Source organism: Penaeus japonicus, unplaced genomic scaffold, assembly GCF_977035675.1.
Source record: "Penaeus japonicus unplaced genomic scaffold, GWHDUDI00000001_assembly GWHDUDI00000022, whole genome shotgun sequence".
In the NCBI taxonomy this organism is placed as follows: Eukaryota; Metazoa; Arthropoda; class Malacostraca; order Decapoda; family Penaeidae; genus Penaeus; species Penaeus japonicus.
This window is the reverse complement of record NW_028234424.1, coordinates 18278767-18301011: the sequence shown is the minus strand read 5'-3', so window position 1 is coordinate 18301011 and position 22245 is coordinate 18278767. Positions and strand designations below refer to the sequence as shown.

General features: G+C 42.6%; 1 protein-coding gene across 5 annotated transcripts in view; it reads left to right on the top strand.

Moving 5' to 3' along the window:
- The window catches only part of LOC122264038 (uncharacterized), a 52756-nt gene that overhangs the window by 16679 nt on the left and 13832 nt on the right, over nt 1-22245 (top strand). Inside the window, exons 3-8 of one of the 5 annotated variants that reach the window (XM_086549538.1) lie at nt 686-1168; nt 1211-2011; nt 4361-5770; nt 15720-15800; nt 16235-17890; nt 19368-21341. In XM_086549538.1, the coding sequence (XP_086405664.1) occupies nt 686-1168; nt 1211-2011; nt 4361-5770; nt 15720-15800; nt 16235-17890; nt 19368-21341 (6405 nt within the window). Of the gene's footprint in view, nt 1-685; nt 2012-4360; nt 5771-15719; nt 15801-16234; nt 17891-19367; nt 21342-22245 lie in introns of all 5 variants that reach the window. The other 4 variants (XM_086549537.1, XM_086549540.1, XM_086549539.1 and 1 more) reach the window with 4 other exon arrangements.

The window sequence follows — 22245 nt, the reverse complement described above, 5'->3', positions numbered from 1 at the left end:
ATGACGTCACAAAGTAGTGGGCGGGGCTAAAAGATGAGCGGCTGACCGACCTTACAGACCCTGTATGTGACCTCGCGCAGCACCAAGAAGGGAACGCATCACATGCAAAAGAAGAATAACATAAAAGTGAGCTCGCACAGCGGCGTGAAATGAAGCACTCTGCACAGCCATTGAAAATTCCATATGCATTGTTCGCTGATCGGCGGGAAAGGGACCACTCTACAAATGAATATAATCAATCCCCGAGCTGCTAGTTATGGATTTATGTCAATTTTCGTATCATACAAGATTTTATTAAACGATGAGTAAGACGTGGGAGGGCAACTTGGTGTTACCTTTTGTTATCTATATATGTTGATCGCTAGAAGAGGATGTTGTACTGCATGCAATAAACAGCTAACAGAAGGATCATAATATAGCATAAAATAACGTTTAAGGGCAGAAGCGGAATAGACATCGCCATATAAACATTGCGTTACACGGAGGTCATGCCGTTTATACATATGTATAGATAGATACGAGTGTGTGTGTGCGTGGTTGTATTAAAACATGTTGATAGATAATAAACAGCACATTTATCATGATCTTTCTTGATGAATACAAATGTGTGCGTGCATGCGAAGATGTGCGTGTGATTATCAATGTATTTATTAACAACCCCATTTCTAACTTTCATCCACAACAGAGACAACTACAACAGAGGCCTATACATCCACAGCAGAACCAGATACAAGCACAACAGAAACAGATACAGCCACAATGGAACAAGATACAACCACAACAGAACTAGATACAACCACAGCAGAACTAGATACAACCACAACAGAACCAGATACAACCACAACAGAACCAGATACAACCACGACTGAACCAGATACAACCACAACAGAACCAGATACAACCACAGCTGAACCAGATACAACCACAACAGAACCAAATACAACCACGACTGAACCAGAGACAACCACAACCGAGCCAGATGCAACCACGACTGAACCTGAGACAACCACAACTGAGCCAGATACAACCACAACTGAACCAGATACAACCACAACTGAGCCAGATACAACCACAACTGAACCAGATACAACCACAACTGAGCCAGATACAACCGCAACTGAACCTGATACAACCACAACCGAGCCAGATGCAACCACAATTGAGCAAGGTTTAACCACAACTGAGCCTGAGACAACCACAATTGAGCAAGGTTTAACCACAACTGAGCCTGAGACAACCACAACTGAGCCAGATATAACCACAACCGAGCCTGATACAACCACAACTGGGCCAGATACATCCACAACTGAGCTAGATACAACCACAACAGAGCTATATGCAACCACAACAGAGCTATATGCAACCACAACTGAGCCAGATACAACCACAACTGAGCTATATGCAACCACAACTGAGCCAGATACAACCACAACCGAGCCAGATGCAACCATAACTGGGCCAGATGCAACCACAACTGCACAAGATACAACTACAACTGCCCTTTCATTAGCTGCTCTTCAGCAAAGAGGCGAACAGTTATCCAAACAGGCTGAAGCCCTCAATCAAAAGAAAAAGGCCCTTGACGACCTGCAAGGGTCGTTGGGTAATCTTAGTGCGGTAGTTACTAGTGGCCGAAGGCGGAGGAGGTCTGCCACAGATCCACAACTCACCCTGAGCGGAAGCAACATCACGGTCACTCCATTCTGCAACATTTCTGGCGAATCCACAACAGGAGATCCGACTTCCATTCTGGTGGACGTTCTAACATTCGTTCAAGACAACCTGGCGAGTGCCAGTGATGACCAGATCACTTGCATTGTCAATCTTATCGAAGAAATCACGGATTTGATCAAGAACGGTACTGTTGCCATTGGCGATGTCAGTGCTATCGAAAGTGCTCTTCAAGGTGCTAATAGTTCGGTTGCATCCGCAGTGAACACAACTTCCAGTCAAATTAATTCCTTAAACGATCAACTTGAACAAGTAGCTGCAGCTATTGCAGAATTGGAAGGTAAGATGCTATACAAACTATTTTCTTTTTCTTCATGTGATCAACTAGCATATATTACGACTTCAGGGTTATTATTATACACAATGCAGAGCAAGCTGTACTTTTAAAGGACTTGCGGCAGTGGTCCCAATATTAGTCGAAAATACTACTGGTGCTAAAGGTGCCTGTCTTATTTTCAAGTGCTTCTTTTAAGTGCTCAACTCATCCGGTGAAGCATTTTTGTCTCGTGTTTGCTCACTCCTTAATAATCAAAATAATTCCATGCTATTCTTTTCATATATGTCTGCCTTAGTCCCAATAAATTTTGTTCATGCCTGTGGATTCTTAGATGTTCTCTATGTATTGAGGGGCCATAGCGCGTCTCCTCAGCTGATATTTAGGCCAGACCCTTCCAACGCTTCTCTCCAGAGTTCACTTTGCCAATCTCTCCTTCTTTCCTTTCACAAATCAGTGTCAAAAGAAGAGCAAGGTACACGGTGTATTCTCATTTTCATCATCAGTCATTACATCCATTAGTGTTATGATGTCCAACTTTTCCTCCAGTTCGGCCTCGCATCTTACCATTGCGTTGACTTTCCAATCCTTTTTACAATATTTCTTCCCAAGGCTTCACCATATGTCTTCGCTGGCCTTGTGTGCGTATGTGTGTATATATGTATATATGTATATATATATATATATATATATATATATATATATATATAATTACATATTTACATATTTAATGTGTGTATATACATATATATAGAGAGAGAATATATACACGCATATATGTGTGTGTATATATATATATATATATATATATATATATATATATATATATATATATGTACATGTATATATATATATGTACATATATATATGTGTGTGTGTGTGTATGTGTGTGTGTGTGTACACATGTATATGTGCTCGAATGTTTATATATCTACAAATAGAATATATATGTATATATATATATATATATATATATATATATATATATATATATATATATATATATATATATACATGTATGCATATACATATAGATAGAGGGAAAAAAATTGTATATATATATATTTATATATATATATATATATATGTATATATATATATATATATGTGTGTGTATCTATATATACATTTACCTATATATATAGCTATATAGATACATAAATATATATATATATATATATATAAATATATATATACATGTGTATTTATATGTGTTTATGCAGTTTTTTGGCATCTTACAATGTGGAAAGCTGCAACGGTTAGAACATAGATAATAATATATACCCTAGTGAGCACTTTATAATTACATAATGATTCTAACGGAAAACACTTGATGAAAGAACTCGGATACTTTTAGTTCTCAAAGAGAATGATTGCGACTTCTCTTGAAAAGCTGACCGATATTTTATATTCAATGCGTGTGTTTGTGTGTGCTTCTGTAAATGGAATACATAAAAACACGATCTGTGAAATGCACACAAATTATCATCAAATAGTGTATGATAAGCACATGGAATATAGATAGTCATAAAAAAATCCAATTCACTAATTATAACTCTACATGTACTAGTTTGCATTTTTCTGATATATAGAACAAAAAATAAATAAACATAAGCAATACAGCAAATTAAGCCTATACCCTGACCGGCCGCGGCAATTTCTCTACATGACGTCACAAAGTAGTGGGCGGGGCTAAAAGATGAGCGGCTGACCGACCTTACAGACCCTGTATGTGACCTCGCGCAGCACCAAGAAGGGGACGCATCACATGCAAAAGAAGAATAACATAAAAGTGAGCTCGCACAGCGGCGTGAAATGAAGCACTCTGCACAGCCATTGAAAATTCCATATGCATTGTTCGCTGATCGGCGGGAAAGGGACCACTCTACAAATGAATATAATCAATCCCCGAGCTGCTAGTTATGGATTGATGTCAATTTTCGTATCATACAAGATTTTATTAAACGATGAGTAAGACGTGGGAGGGCAACTTGGTGTCACCTTTTGTTATCTATATATGTTGATCGCTAGAAGAGGATGTTGTACTGCATGCAATAAACAGCTAACAGAAGGATCATAATATAGCATAAAATAACGTTTAAGGGCAGAAGCGGAATAGACATCGCCATATAAACATTGCGTTACACGGAGGTCATGCCGTTTACATACATATGTATAGATAGATACTAGTGTGTGTGTGTGCGTGGTTGTATTAAAACATGTTGATAGATAATAAACAGCACATTTATCATGATCTTTCTTGATGAATACAAATGTGTGCGTGCATGCGAAGATGTGCGTGTGATTATCAATGTATTTATTAACAACCCCATTTCTAACTTTCATCCACAACAGAGACAACTACAACAGAGGCCTATACATCCACAGCAGAACCAGATACAAGCACAACAGAAACAGATACAACCACAACAGAACTAGATACAACCACAGCAGAACCAGATACAACCACAACTGAGCCAGATACAACCACAGCAGAACCAGATACAACCACAACAGAACTAGATACAACCACAGCAGAACCAGATACAACCACAACAGAACTAGATACAACCACAGCAGAACCAGATACAACCACAACTGAGCCAGATACAACCACAGCAGAACCAGATACAACCACAACAGAACTAGATACAACCACAGCAGAACCAGATACAACCACAACAGAACCAGATACAACCACAACAGAACCAGATACAACCACAACAGAACCAGATACAACCACAGCTGAACCAGATACAGCCACAACAGAACCAGATACAACCACAACAGAACCAAATACAACCACGACTGAACCAGAGACAACCACAACCGAGCCAGATGCAACCACAATCGAGCCAGATGCAACCACAACCGAGCCTGACACAACCACAACTGAGCCAAATACAACCACGACTGAACCTGAGACAACCACAACTGAGCCAGATACAACCGCAACTGAACCTGATACAACCACAACCGAGCCAGATGCAACCACAATTGAGCAAGGTTTAACCACAACTGAGCCAGATATAACCACAACCGAGCCTGATACAACCACAACTGGGCCAGATACATCCACAACTGAGCTAGATACAACCACAACAGAGCTATATGCAACCACAACTGAGCCAGATACAACCACAACTGAGCTATATGCAACCACAACTGAGCCAGATACAACCACAACCGAGCCAGATGCAACCATAACTGGGCCAGATGCAACCACAACTACACAAGATACAACTACAACTGCCCTTTCATTAGCTGCTCTTCAGCAAAGAGGCGAACAGTTATCCAAACAGGCTGAAGCCCTCAATCAAAAGAAAAAGGCCCTTGACGACCTGCAAGGGTCGTTGGGTAATCTTAGTGCGGTAGTTACTAGTGGCCGAAGGCGGAGGAGGTCTGCCACAGATCCACAACTCACCCTGAGCGGAAGCAACATCACGGTCACTCCATTCTGCAACATTTCTGGCGAATCCACAACAGGAGATCCGACTTCCATTCTGGTGGACGTTCTAACATTCGTTCAAGACAACCTGGCGAGTGCCAGTGATGACCAGATCACTTGCATTGTCAATCTTATCGAAGAAATCACGGATTTGATCAAGAACGGTACTGTTGCCATTGGCGATGTCAGTGCTATCGAAAGTGCTCTTCAAGGTGCTAATAGTTCGGTTGCATCCGCAATTAACACAACTTCCAGTCAAATTAATTCCTTAAACGATCAACTTGAACAAGTAGCTGCAGCTATTGCAGAATTGCAAGGTGAGATGCAAGTACAATCTATCTTTTTCATTTCATCAACATACATCAATCCAATATTTTGTCGTTATGTAACGGAATCACAAATTCAAGTCCCAAATCTTATTTATTTGTATATCTATATATTAAATGCGTTACCATCTTTCTCACATATACATAACCTCGGTAACCTAATTTGGGACTTGAATTTGTGATTCCGTTGCTGCCGAGCGCCTGCGGGAATTGTTCATAAAACTAAGAACAAATAGGTAACTTCCATGATGTCTCATAAGGCGTCTGGTTAGACAATTCTTTTAGCGGGTCGAGTAGCCAATCAGTTTCACCACCGTACCTGTCAATCTTATGGTGCAGGTTTGAGTCCCGGTCAGGGTGGTAAAATTTGTATATCTGTATATCAAATGTGTTACTGCATTCTACCATCTTTCTCACATATAAATAACCTCAGTAACCTGATTTGGGACTTGAATTTGTGATTCCGTTGCTCCCAAGCGCCCGCGGGAATTGTCTGTAAAACTTCGCTATCACTGCTCTGCTATGAGCAAATAGGTAACTTCCATGACGTCTCATAAGGCTTCTGGTTAGACAATTCTTTTAGCGGGTCGAGTAGCCGATCGGTTTCACCACCGTACCTGTCAATCTTACGGCGCGGGTTCAAGTCGGGGTCAGGGAAGTAAAATTTGTATATCTATATATTAAATGCTTTACTGCATTCTACCGTCTTTCTCATATATATATATATATATACAGATGTACATATCTGTACAGATGCATATAGATATATATTTGTTTATAAAATTCTTGAGGGTATGTAATACATTGCCACAGCCTTTTCAAGTGCAATAAAGACTGAAAGGTAATGCACATGTCATGAATAAGGACTCAATCTTTTTTTTTTTTTTTTTTTTTTTTTTTTTTTACATATAAACTTTTATATCTATATAATTCTCTTTCTATATATATTCTTTATATACATATATATATATATGTATATATATATATGTATATATATATATATATATACAGTATATATATATATATATATATATATATATACATATATATACATATATATGTATATATATATATATATATATATATATATATATATATGTTGGCATGTTTATATATATTTATATTCACAAATTTATATATTAACCTAGTTCTAATTTTCGTGCATAAGCGAGACAACCACAGCAGAATCAGACACAACAACGACAAAACCAGTTACAGTCACAACTGAACCAGATACAACCAAAGCAGAACCTGATGCAGCCACAACAGAACCAGATACAACCACAACAGAACCAGATAAAACCAAAACAGAACCCTGATACAACCACAACAGAACCAGATACAACCACTACAGAAACAGATAAAATCAAAACATAACCCTGATATAACCACAACAGAACCAGATACAACCCCAACAGAACTAGTTACAGCCACAATAGAACCAGATACAACCACAATAGAACCAGTTACAGCCACAACAGAACCAGATACAACCACAGTATAACCAGTTACAGCCACAACAGAACCAGATACAACCACAACAGAACCAGATACAACCACAACAGAACCAGATACAACCAAAGCAGAACCTGATGCAGCCACAACAGAACCAGATACAACCACAACAGAACCATATAAAACCAAAACAGGACCCTGATATAACCACAACAGAACCAGATACAACCACAACAGAACCGGATGCAGACACAACCACAACAGAACCAGATACAACCACAACAGAACCTGATAGAACCACAACAGAACCCGATACAACCACAACAGAACCAGTTACAGTCACAACTGAACCAGATACAACCAAAGCAAAACCTGATGCAGCCACAACAGAACCAGATACAACCACAACAGAACCAGATAAAACCAAAGCAGAACCCTGATATAACCACAACAGAACCAGATACAACCACAACAGAACCAGATACAACCACAACAGAACCGGATGCAGACACAAGCACAACGGAACCGGATACAACCACAACAGAACCCGATACAACCACAACAGAGCCAGTTACAGCCACAACAGAACCAGTTACAGCCACAACAGAACCAGATACAACCACAACAGAACCAGATATAACCAAGACAAAACTAGATACACCCACAACAGAACTAGATACAACCATAATAGAAACAGATATAACCACAACAGAACCAGATTCAACCACAGTAGAATCAGATATAACCACAACAGAGCAACATACAACCACAATAGAACCATATACAACCACAACAGAACTATACACAGCAACAGCACAACTAGATGCAACTACAATTTCATTGAACCAAATACAACCACAGCAGAATTAAATACAACCAAAACAAAAACAGATACAACCACAGCAGAACCAGATAGAACCAGTTATAGCCATAACAGAATCAGAAACAACCGCAACAGAACCGGATGCAGACACAACCACAACTGAACCAGATACAACCATAACAGAACCGGATGCAGACACAACCACAACAGAACCAGATACAACCACAACAGAACCGGATAGAGCCACAACAGAACCCGATACAACCACAACAGAACCAGATACAACCATAACAGAACCGGATGCAGACACAACCACAACAGAACCAGATACAACCACAACAGAACCGGATAGAGCCACAACAGAACCCGATACAACCACAACAGAACCAGTTACAGCCACAATAGAACCAGATACAACCACAACAGAACCAGATTAACCAAAACAGAACCAGATACAACCAAAACAGAACAAGTTACAGCTACAACAGAACCAGATACAACCAAAACAAAACTAGATACACCGACAACAGAACCAGATATAACGACAACAGAACTAGATACAACCATAATAGAAACAGATATAACCACAACAGAACCAGATTCAACCCCAATAGAACCAGATATAACCAAAACAGAGCCACATACAACCACAATAGAACCATATACAACCACAACAGAACTATACACAGCAACAGCACAACCAGATGCAACTACAATTTTATTGAACCAAATACAACCACAGCAGAATTAAATACAACCAAAACAAAAACAGATACAGCCACAGCAGAACCAATTACAACCACGACCTAACCATATGTAAGTACAACGGAACTAAATACAACCACAACTGAAGTAGATACATCCATAGCACTAGATACTACATCTGAAAGTAATGTAACCACAACTGTACCACATTATATAGATAGTAACATTTACATATACAATAACACCTTATTGTAATTTGACACATTGCATGTAACCAACGTTGTATCATATATGTGATGTAATTTCACGGTGGAGCCAATCTCTCTCCCGGAGGAGAGAGAGAGAGAGAGAGAGAGATTTTTTTTTTCATCAATTTATTACGCTCATAGAGCGACAGGTCTAATACATTCATTAGTACTTATTATATGCATAGTACTCGTGTCACGCATGACACGTCGGTACGTGCAGTGAGGCTGTACATGAAGGTAAAATAAATAATAAACTGAAAATACAAAGATGAGTGTTTCCAGAGTCAAACTTTAGCACCCACCAAAGTGAGGGTGTTGGGCCAAAACAGTGTCTAAATTACTGTCAGCTTGCAGGAATTGGCATATATGTATTAAATCCTGGCTCCGGGGCAGCAAGTCTCTCACCGAGGGGCACTCGAGGCGTAGTGGTGGAGGCTGTTAGCGTTGGGACGGTCACACAGCTTGCAGGTTGAGTAGTAGAGTACGTCTCCTGCCTTGGAGACCTGACACAGTGGCTTGTACCCCAGTCGAAGCCGGGCAGACACAATATTGTGTCTGCGAACCATAAGTCCGTGTCGGCGATACCTCGGAGGAGTGGGACGGAAGTGGTCGTAATGTTTAATTGATACGCTCTGGGCGCGCTCAGCATCCATGCGGTGGAGAGTAGGGAGAGTGTATAATCTGGTTGTAGCAGGGAAAGGAGGGTGTGGTACAGTGAGGCAGCGGCAATTCGTAGGCACTTTTAGCGAGGAGGTCCACCCTGTCGTTGGCAGCTATGCCCACATGGGAGGGAATCCATAAAAATATAATGTGGAGATAGTGTTCCTGGGCTGTGACTAACTGCTGCAGGATGATTGAGCAATGTGAAGCAGGCTGTGGGGACGAGATGGCTTGAAAGGCAGACTGGGAGTCACACATCACTGCACCATTTACTCGTCGCTGACAGATGAAGTTGACAGCCAGCAGGAGTGCCTGTAGCTCGCAGTACATGGAGCTAGAAGAGTTAGGTAATCTGCGACACACCCAGCCTTCTTCTGGCTGGTCCACATCAGGAGAGTAGATGGCGCAGCCTGCACTGCCGTCTCGTTGCACGAACCCATCCACATTGATATGATGCACGGCAGGGATGAAGGAGGAGAGTGTGGCAATGTGCTCCAGAGCAAGTTGTTTCTGGAGAGGCGGAGGGTCTGTCTTGGAGGTGGGCGTGAAGGTGACGTGAGGCTGAGGAATCCTCCAGGGAGGTGGCCCATGATTAACTTCAGCCACAGGGACATCAAGATCAAGACGCTGCAGGGTGGAGGTTACTATGTTGACAAGGGTACAAATGCCAGGACGAAGAGGAGGACAGGACAAGTGAGGCTCTCAGGACATGAGCATAGTATGGAGCAGTATGGGGAGAGAGCAGACACTTGACGCTGAAGCAGGAAACGTTGGCACGTATTCTCTCCACAACTGAGGGAAGGTTCAGTTCAGTCAACATGTTCACTATTCTAGTAGAATGTACCGCAGCACTTTATTCTGGAATTTTTCTAAGGGCTGTAAGGTGGTCTGAGAAAGCTGACTGAGGGCTGGAGAAAGATAGTCTATGACTGACTGGATGAATGTAATGTAGATGGTCTTCACTAAGGGAATGGAGACACCAGCGACATTGTTGGTAAGCCACTTGAAGGGGAGAAAGCGTTGTTCTAGATGGTGGATGAGATCTTGGATGATAGGATGGACGCGCTGCCGAGCAGGTATGGCTGGAGAGATGTGCACTGGCGTTCCCAGGTACATGTACTGTGTGCAAGGTGGGACAACACTGTGTCCCACAGTGAATACAGGGAGTGTTCTAGGGCCCCGGGGAGAGAACACTCTACTCTTATCTGGGGAAAGGACGAGGCCGCAGGCGGAGGACGACTCATAGAACGATTGAAGGAAGCGCTGAAGATTGGCAGCAGAGGTGGAATGTACACAAATGTGATCGGCGTAGCAGGTGACAGTTGTGCCGAAAGTTTCAGGAAGAAGAGTCAGCAAGTGGTGCATCAGAACATTGAATAAGAAGGGACTTAAAACCCCGCCCTGTGGAGTACCAAGTTCGAACTCCTTGTACTCACTACATGAGCCTTTAAAAATCACACGTGAGGTCCTGTTGCTGAGATAGCCACGGATCCAATGAAGGAGATTTCCTTGGACACAAAAATCAACTAGCTGGTCAAGAATAACCTCCCTGTTGGCAATGTCAAAGGCACTTTTTAGGTCAAGAAATGCTACCACACTGGTGGGGGAGAGGCGGGCATACAGGTCCATCAGGCAGGAAACCATACAGCCGCGGAGATAACTTATCTTGGAGTCAGAACATGAGGCGGGTGAGGAATATTTGCTCAAGCACTTTACAGAAACAGGAGGTCAATGAAATTGGCCTTGAACTTGTTTGTACCAGGCTTGCGGATGGGCACAACAGTACTTGAAGTCCATCATCCCCGGGTGCTGCTGACTTACCCCTGGCGAGAGCACGGCGCAGTTTGTCTTCCGTGATGAGCAAGTTGTCATCTTCATCCGCTCGTAGCAATGCAGTCATTAGGCGCAAACTGCGAGTGTTCCTGTGAGTGGAGAGAGCCTCTTGAATATGAATGGGAAGATTGCGTGTCAGTGCCTGCTCAGACCAGGTATTTATTAAGTCCTGTGTATATTGGGTGGGGCTATGGTGGGAAGCGCTTGGGTGTTTCCTCTTGATGACTCTGTTTATCAAATGCCACATGGAGCCGGCATTGGTCTGATGATTTATGCTATCAGTATACTTCATCCAAGACTCAGTATGGACACACTGCTGAAGGCCAATGAGATCATCTCTGGACGCCTGGTACTGGTGGAGGAGAGCAGGTGTTGGTTGCCTCTGGAAAGTGCGGCCATCTTCCACAGCCTTTCTTTCTGCCAGAAGAATATGTTGATCCAGCATCCAGGCCTGGGTCTCAAGGTGTCTTTAAACATGTGGTCGTGTCACATAACAGGTGTAAAAGTTGTGTGTAGAGTCAACCAAGGAGGAGTATAGTCTGTCAGGTGACTGGTAATCAAATGTTGATAGAAGAATGGAGATGTAGGAGACATAGTTGGGGCAGTACTTCGGAGGGATAGTGATGCGGAGGCGAGTCTGAGGAAGGGAAGGTCCACCTGGCAGTGTATACTGAAGGCCAAGAGCGACGTGGTCAGAGAAGAGAGCCTGGATGGAGAAACACTTGAATTGCGACACCACCAAGCCGAAAGTGATGATGTGGTCAAGCGTGCCACCTCGGATGTGTGTGGCGCCCCCAGTTGGCCAGTGAGTGAGGTGGTGGAGACGGATATATTCAAGGAGAGGCAATCCACTACGGTTCGGCATGGGGAAGAGATCACCTATGGCAGGGTGGCGGGCATTAACCCATTGCATACGGGTGTCATGACGTAGGAGCTTTGGCCTGACGACGGGCGTCATGACGTACATGACGTTCGGGGATTTGGGATCACTGTGCTATTTTATTTTGCTATGAAAAAGGAATGAGTGATGATGGCTACCGCAGTCATAATTACTATAATTACCGTAATATCGTGCTGGCTTAACGTCCAAAACCTAGATGGCACCACTTTTTCCTACCACCAGCAGGTGAGAGAGCCTTGAATGGCACCCATCCACGGTCTCTAGCAAGCACTGTCTCTATAGAGCAATGGCACACACAAAGTTAATGAACCCTTGCTCTAAAGTACCGCCGATGAAGGATGTGCAGGCAGAACGAGAAGAGGAAGGTGACTCAATCCATACCCAGTGTATAAAATGTGCTCCTGTGCCAATATGGATGCCTTTCACTGTGGCACTCACAGTCACAAGCACAGGTTTCATTCCTCTTCCCTACCTCTTCTTGTTATCTTTATTGTAGGTGGTTATATGTTTCGTATTCGTTCATGACAGCACAAAAATACGAAAAAATAAAGTTGCCTTTTGTCCTCTCATAAAACAGCAATACTTCTATCACATTGAGTATAAAGAAAATAATGAGCTAATATGGATAATATACTACAATTTTAGTCAATTGCAGCACTGATAGAGCCTGTCATATGGCACATATAAGTCTCTAAACTCAATAAAACACACAAAAAAATAAAACAAAAGCCGCCCTAGTTTACAATGAATGACTGAAAGAGTGGGATGATTCAAATTATATTGCTTCAAGCCGTCTCTCTCTAAAATAAAACCTATCCTGGAGGCTGGGCAAACAAATTTATCTCCATCTGCAATAGGTTAAAGTCACCCATGTAAACTATGCCGTGAGAAGGAGCAGTAGGGAGAGCAGGGAGGTTGATCTTTCCAGGTGCAGAGTAGACGTTGCAAAGCCGTAGCTTCCCATCACCCACAATGACTTCAAAGAGCTGGAACGTCATGTCGTTATCAGTAGAGTAGCGCAGGAGTATATGGGCTATGGAAGAATGAATGTAGCTCACTAGGCCGTTTCTGGCATAGTGGACATAAGGGATGTAGCATGGGAGTGGAGGGGCATCTTCCCCGGGCATGTGGCCGCCTATAAAAGCTTCTTGGATGAATATAACATGTGGATGGTGGTGACCTATGTATGTCTTGAGTGAAGCAAGCTTTGAGTAAGTCCTCATTCCACAGGCATTCCAGGAGATAATATGAAGCTACATCCTACTAGTGAAGTCTGTGTCTAGGTGTACAGGAGGCTGGTGGGGACGATGACGTTGAGGCGGTGTCACTCTGAGGTGTGATTCGTGGTAGCTTCTTGAAAAGGTGGTCACAAATTCGATGTGAGACTCAATTGTATCAAAATGTGCAGTGACTGCTGCGCATCGTGCCGTCAAGTTGGAAACAGCCTCACGAAGGGCAAGAATTTGTGGTGACTCAGTCTGGGTATAAGCTGGAGGTGGTGAGGCAGCGCCCATTTGTAGTTGTGGTAGTGGTGGTAGTGTTGGCGGTGGTGGTAATGGCTGGGAGGGGTGGGCAGTGTGCGAGGCAGCAGATGAGGAGCGTCTGGCACAGCCATGCCACACACTCACCCCAGGTTGGTGACAGCGAGGGCATTTCCACATCGTTGTGTCTGGGGCGGGTGGTGAAGACTGCTCCGATGTAGAATCAGCGGTGGTGGGCTGCTGGGGATTGCGGTGTGTGCAGGTGCGGGAAGAGTGAGTGCCGGAACACCAGCCACACTTGTTGGAGGAGGCGGAACAGTACTGGGAGATATGTCCAATTCCCCAACACTTGTAGCACAAAGGCTGTTCATCTTTCATCCTTTGAATCTCACTGGGTGGAAGGCAAGGAAGGAAGCTGAAGCAGAATGTTGGTGGTGGTGGGTCTGGAAGGCTCCAGGTGATGACGAGCATGTTGATGGGCATGCCATGTTGGTGGAAGCGACGCGCTGTGTATATGCCAGGGAGCTCCTTGGCAAGTGACGGGTCCATGCCGACAGGGTACCAGGTGATTAGATATGTGGGAAATTTTCTCGCTCTGTCAATCGAGTCTTGAACATCAAACTTCAAGGACAAAAACTCCCCTTCTGTGGCTCTTTGTATGATGTTAGCACGCCTTCGTGAGATGTATACAAAATGGGAGGTGACAGCTGACATTTTCACCTCAGCTAATTCCCGTTCAAGGCAGAATGTCTTGGTAACATCAGAAAGCCACCAAATCTTCACATCCACACCTGGGTTATCAAGGAACATAAGCTTGACATATGAGTCTCTTGGAGCAAATGCAGGAGGGACATAAAAAGCCTTAGATGACCTGTAGGGATCAAGGCTGTATGGAGAAAATTTGGGAGCCATGGGTAGAGATGTTTCAGTGAGCTTGGATAACTTAGGAGTGGGAGAGGACGGTTCACTCGAATCCGACACCTGCTCCATGGGTCACTTGGCTTGAGAGGCTGAGTGGTATGGTGGGGGGCCTTAGTTTGGTGATGCAAGGGAGCAGAACCAGAATGATCCATGTGTTTTAATAGTGGCCAGTGCTTATCTAAGTCATCCTCGTTGTCAGTGAGGGCGAGATCGTCCTCAACATCGGCAAGGGTACCAGGGCCAGAGTAGTTCATATTGCCTAAATTTGATTAACCTTAGAGTCGCCAACAATCTCTAGCGGGGTATAATGACGTAAGCGTGACGTCACCACGCCACACCCCGTACTACGCATGCGCAGACGGGAGAAATCCGCGCGAGAGGGAACCAACAAAAAGTTTTACATTTTTTAGACTATTTACTGGCTAAGTCCAAAACCCTCAGAAACCTATATGCCACAAAACAGTTGACTGGTGCTCACTATCTATTTCTGCCAAGGATGGAAGCCAGCAGATCGCTAAATCCCAAGAAACTTCCTAAAAACAGTGGAGCTCTCTCAGATGTTTGTTTACATCCAAGCGTGGCGTGGACGAGGGGAGAGAGGGGGTGGGGGTTAGTGTAACAAATTTAACAGGTCATTCCAGAACCCAAAAGAGGCTACCGAATACTTGATAAACAGGCTTCCTGCCATATTGTTGCTTCAAGTCTATATTGTCTGTAGAAAATGAGGTTATAGTTTCCCCCAGAATTCACCTGGCAGTGCTGTCACCGTCAACTGACGTCCTCGGAGACGCTTATGAATTTAATATATATATATATATATATATATGTATATATATATATATATATATATATATATATATACATATATATATATATATATAATTTTTTATCTTCTAATATTAATCCACACCAGGAACCATTACAACTGAGTCAAGTACAAGCACAGCTGTAGCAGATCTAACCACAATGGCTCCAGATACAACAACTGAAGAAGGTACAACCACAACTGAGCTAGATACAACTGAAGGTATAGACACAACTGAGGTAGAAATGAGGTACCACAGCTACTGAACCAGATACAACCACAACAGATCTAGATACAAATTATAAATGTACAGCCACGACTATGGAAACAACTACAACCAAGTCAAATACAATCACAAGTAAAACCACTACTGAATAAGACACAGCCCCACCTAAACAGGTACAACCATATGTGAGCAAGATACCACCACTACCAGATACAGAAACAGCTGGAACCTAACCAGATACAACCGTAAATGAATTAGATACAGTTTAAACAGAACTAGACACAACCACAACTGAATCAGATGTAGTAAATGCAACCATAAATATTAATAATTAATTATATTCATTATAGATGCAAAAGAATCTCCTTCAAATAAATGTTTTTCTTTTCTTTCACAGATACAACCACAACTGAGCCAGATACAACCACAACTGAGCTAGATACAACCACAACTGAGCCAGATACAACCACAACTGAACCAGATACGACTACAACTGAACCAGATACAACCACAACTGAGCCAGATACAACCACAACTGAGATAGATGCAACCACAACTGAACCTTATACAACCACAACTGAGCCAGATACAACCACAACTGAACCAGACACAACCACAGCAGAACCAGATACAACCACAACAGAACTAGATACAACAACAACTGAACCAGACACAACCACAACGGAACCAGATACAACTACAGAACCAGATACAACCACAACAGAACCAGACACAACCACGACTGAACCAGAAACAACCACAACAGAACCAGACACAACAACAACTGAACCAGATACAACTACAGAACCAGACACAACCACAACTGAACCAGATACAACCACAACAGAACCAGACACAACCACGACTGAACCAGAAACAACCACAACAGAACCAGACACAACCACAACTGAACCAGATACAACCACAACTGAACCAGATACAACCACAACTGAACCAGATACAACCACAACTGAACCAGATACAACCACAACTGAGCTAGATACAACCACAACTGAACCAGATACAACCACAACTGAACCAGATACAACCACAACTGAACCAGATACAACCACAACTGAACCAGATACAACCACAACTGGACCAGATACAACCACAACTGAACCAGATACAACCACAACTGAACCAGATACAACCACAACTGAACCAGATACAACCACAACTGAACCAGATGCAACCACAACTGAGCCAGATACGACCACAACTGAACCAGATACAACCACAACTGAACCAGATACAACCACAACTGAACCAGATACAACCACAACTGAACCAGATACAACCACAACTGAACCAGATACAACCGCAACTGGACCAGATACAACCACAACTGAACCAGATACAACCACAACTGAACCAGATACAACCACAACTGAACCAGATACAACCGCAACTGGACCAGATACAACCACAACTGAACCAGATACAACCACAACTGAGCCAGATACAACCATAACTGAGCCAGATGAAACCACAACTGAGCCAGATGCAACCACAACTGAGCCAGATGCAACCACACCCTCATATGAACCAACGACACCTTCAATCGAAGCCCAGATAGCTGCTCTCGAAGCACGAATCAACCAGACAGAAGGGGATAAACGATCGCTTGAGGAATTGCATCAGGCACTGCAGAATCTCCGTGTGAAGCTCTCAAGTCTTCCAAGGAGCAGGAGGGCCGCCGAACCCGCCATCAGCGTCACCGGAGGGAACATTACTATTAGTCCCGCTTGTATGGATGACAGTGCATCTTACTTCGGGGCTCCTGATGCCGTCCTGGGGGATGTTCTGTCCGTGGATATGCCGAACATTGGAAGCGCCACCAATGAGCAACTCACTTGCCTTACCTACGTCGTCCAGGAGATGTTAGCATTGATCAACAATGGGAGTATCACGATTGATTCTTCCAAATTAGATGAATTGCAAAGTGCCGCTGAAAATGCGACGACAACAATCACTTCGCTCATCGCCAATGCTTCAAATGAGCTGGAGGCCCTCCGCGATCAACTGCAAAATTTAACTGATCAGTTGGCAGGTAAGATTCAAACACTTTTTTCGTTTCCTTTTTTTCCTTTATTTTCTTTATTCTATATATATGTATGTATATAGATAGATAGATGGATAAATCGATATATAAATGGATAGATAAAGATTTGCATATATATATACACACATGTATATAGAGAGATATAGTGTAGATATAGATGCATATTTATGCACACACGCGCGTGCGCGCACACACATATATGTGTGTGTGAGTCAATTGGATCACATATGCATATGTATATACATACATACATATATATATATATATATATATATATATATATATATATATATGTCATCATTACCCCATTCACCAGCACTTATGTTAACATTGGGTGTTTCCTTAATCAGAAAGAATTCTAACATTAATGAATTTAGTATTTATCAAATAATCTAGCATTAATCACACTCAATGGATGACCTTCATGAAATATGCATTAGATTCCTTACCGGATCTAACAACGCATATGTTAGACTTTATCCTTTAGTCGAGAGATCTACACCGCTTCACTTGTGTGAAATCCTGCATATTTCTCTCATGGGAAAGTGTGTAAGAAAGTCCGCACAAATCTACTACTAATTTGCGACTGTAGCCATTGCGATTGCTACTGCATCCTGATCTAAGGAGTATTAACTGCAACTCTGAAGAAACTTCATTACACTGGCCAGCCAATGAGAAGCGCGCTCTCAAAATGTGTCCGCCAATCACTGCCCATTAACATCATTGCATAACCATATACAATGGCTTCGAAATCATGAAAAGGTTTTCACCCTCCTTAAATCATACCTAAAGGAAGAAACAGACTAATTCTGGGTTTTGCTGAAAAACATTGCTGATGAAATCACTGCAAGAACGGCGCTTGAATGAAAGATTTCGGAAGAACTGAACTAAACTTGACATAAATAAAATTGGACACTGATTTCCGATCGCTAAGCCCTACTTAAGAAAAGCTATTGCAGTGCTTCTTGATTTGTCTGATTAGCTCTCAAATATATTTGGAGAGGATAAAGGTGTCAGGGATCAGCCGTAAAAGTGTGGGGGAGAACATAGAACCTTCCATGTTTTCGAAGATAATGTGAGATATTATGTTTTGATATTATTGGGCGCTGATTGGCGGACGTACTTTGAGAGCACGCTTCTCATTGGATGGGCAGGGTAATGGCGTTCATTCTAAGTCGCAGTTAAAACTGCTTCGGGGATCGGTAAGCAGTGGGAGTTGCAATTGCTACGGTTACAAATAGAAGGATTTACAACCAACTTTCTTGCACCCGGCCCCTTGTGTTATGACCGCATCGGGTCATTTATATTGGCAGTTAAGGGCAAAACAACTGCTTGCATTTCGGTGAATTGTTTCTGGTGCTGAAGAGAGCACCAGAAACGAAATCAATGAGCATTTTCTTGGCAAATATATTATGAATCCTATTTGAGAATATCACATGAACTAAAGCAGTGTCAACCATCACAGGTACCACTACGACAATGCCGGCTACAACCACAACTGCAGGAGACACCACCACAACTATGCTAGATACGACCACAACTCAACCTGATACAACCACAACTGAATCCGCTACAACAACTGAGCCCGATACAACCACAACAGAACCAGATACAACCACAACAGAACCAGATACAACCACAACTGAGCCAGATACAACCACAACAGAACCAGATACAACCACAACTGAGCCAGATACAACCACAACAGAACCAGATACAACCACAACAGAACCAGACACAACCACAACTGAACTAGATACAACCACAACTGAATCAGATACAACCACAACTGAACCAGATACAACCACAACTAAACCAGATACAACCACAACTGAACCAGATACAACCACAACTGAACCAGATACAACCACAACTGAACCAGATACAACTACAACTGAACCAGATACAACCACAACTGAGCCAGATACAACCACAACTGGACCAGATACAACCACAACTGAACCAGATACAACCACAACTGAACCAGATACAACCACAACTGAACCAGATACAACCACAACTGAACCAGATACAACCACAACTGAACCAGATACAACCACAACTGAACCAGATACAACCACAACTGAACCAGATACAACCACAACTGAACCAGATACAACCACAACTGGACCAGATACAACCACAACTGAACCAGATACAACCACAACTGAACCAGATACAACCACAACTGAACCAGATACAACCACAACTGAACCAGATACAACCACAACTGAACCAGATACAACCACAACTGAACCAGATACAACCACAACTGAACCAGATACAACCACAACTGAACCAGATACAACCACAACTGAACCAGATACAACCACAACTGAACCAGATACAACCACAACTGAACCAGATACAACCACAACTGAACCAGATACAACCACAACTGAGCCAGATACAACCACAACTGAGCCAGATGCAACCACAACTGAACCAGATACAACCGCAACTGAACCAGATACAACCACAACTGAACCAGATACAACCACAACTGAACCAGATACAACCGCAACTGAACCAGATACAACCACAACTGAACCAGATACAACCACAACTGAACCAGATACAACCACAACTGAGCCAGATGCAACCACAACTGAACCAGATACAACCACAACTGAGCCAGATACAACCACAACTGAGCCAGATGCAACCACAACTGAACCAGATACAACCACAACTGAGCCAGATGCAACCACAACTGAGCCAGATGCAACCACAACTGGACCAGATACAACCACAACTGGACCAGATACAACCACAACTGAACCAGATACAACCACAACTGAACCAGATACAACCACAACTGAACCAGATACAACCACAACTGAGCCAGATACAACCACAACTGAGCCAGATGCAACCACAACTGAGCCAGATGCAACCACAACTGAGCCAGATGCAACCACACCCTCATATGAACCAACGACACCTTCAATCGAAGCCCAGATAGCTGCTCTCGAAGCACGAATCAACCAGACAGAAGGGGATAAACGATCGCTTGAGGAATTGCATCAGGCACTGCAGAATCTCCGTGTGAAGCTCTCAAGTCTTCCAAGGAGCAGGAGGGCCGCCGAACCCGCCATCAGCGTCACCGGAGGGAACATTACTATTAGTCCCGCTTGTATGGATGACAATGCATCTTACTCCGGGGCTCCTGATGCCGTCCTGGGGGATGTTCTGTCCGTGGATATGCCGAACATTGCAAGCGCCACCAATGAGCAAGTCACTTGCCTTACCTACGTCGTCCAGGAGATGTTAGCATTGATCAACAATGGGAGCCTCACGATTGATTCTTCCAAATTAGATGAATTGCAAAGTGCCGCTGAAAATGCGACGGCAACAGTCCTTCCGCTCATCGCCAATGCTTCAAATGAGCTGGAGGCCCTCCGCGATCAACTGCAAGATTTAACTGATCAGTTGGCGGGTAAGATTCAAACACTTTTTTCGTTTCCTTTTTTTCCTTTATTTTCTTTATTCTATATGTATGTATATAGATAGATAGATGGATAAATCGATATATAAATGGATAGATAAAGATTTGCATATATATACACACATGTATATAGAGAGATATAGTGTAGATATAGATGCATATTTATGCACACACGCGCGTGCGCGCACACACACTTATATATGTGTGTGTGAGTCAATTGGATCACATATGCATATGTATATACATACATACATATATATATATATATATATATATATATATATATATATATATATATATATATATGTCATCATTACCCCATTCACCAGCACTTATGTTAACATTGGGTGTTTCCTTAATCAGAAAGAATTCTAACATTAATGAATTTAGTATTTATCAAATAATCTAGCATTAATCACACTCAATGGATGACCTTCATGAAATATGCATTAGATTCCTTACCGGATCTAACAGCGCATATGTTAGACTTTATCCTTTAGTCGAGAGATCTACACCGCTTCACTTGTGTGAAATCCTGCATATTTCTCTCATGGGATAGTGTGTAAGAAAGCCCAAGAAAGTCCGCACAAATCTACTACTAATTTGCGACTGTAGCCATTGCGATTGCTACTGCATCCTGATCTAAGGAGTATTAACTGCAACTCTGAAGAAACTTCATTACACTGGCCAGCCAATGAGAAGCGCGCTCTCAAAATGTGTCCGCCAATCACTGCCCATTAACATCATTGCATAACCATATACAATGGCTTCGAAATCATGAAAAGGTTTTCACCCTCCTTAAATCATACCTAAAGGAAGAAACAGACTAATTCTTGGTTTTGCTGAAAAACATTGCTGATGAAATCACTGCAAGAACGGCGCTTGAATGAAAGAT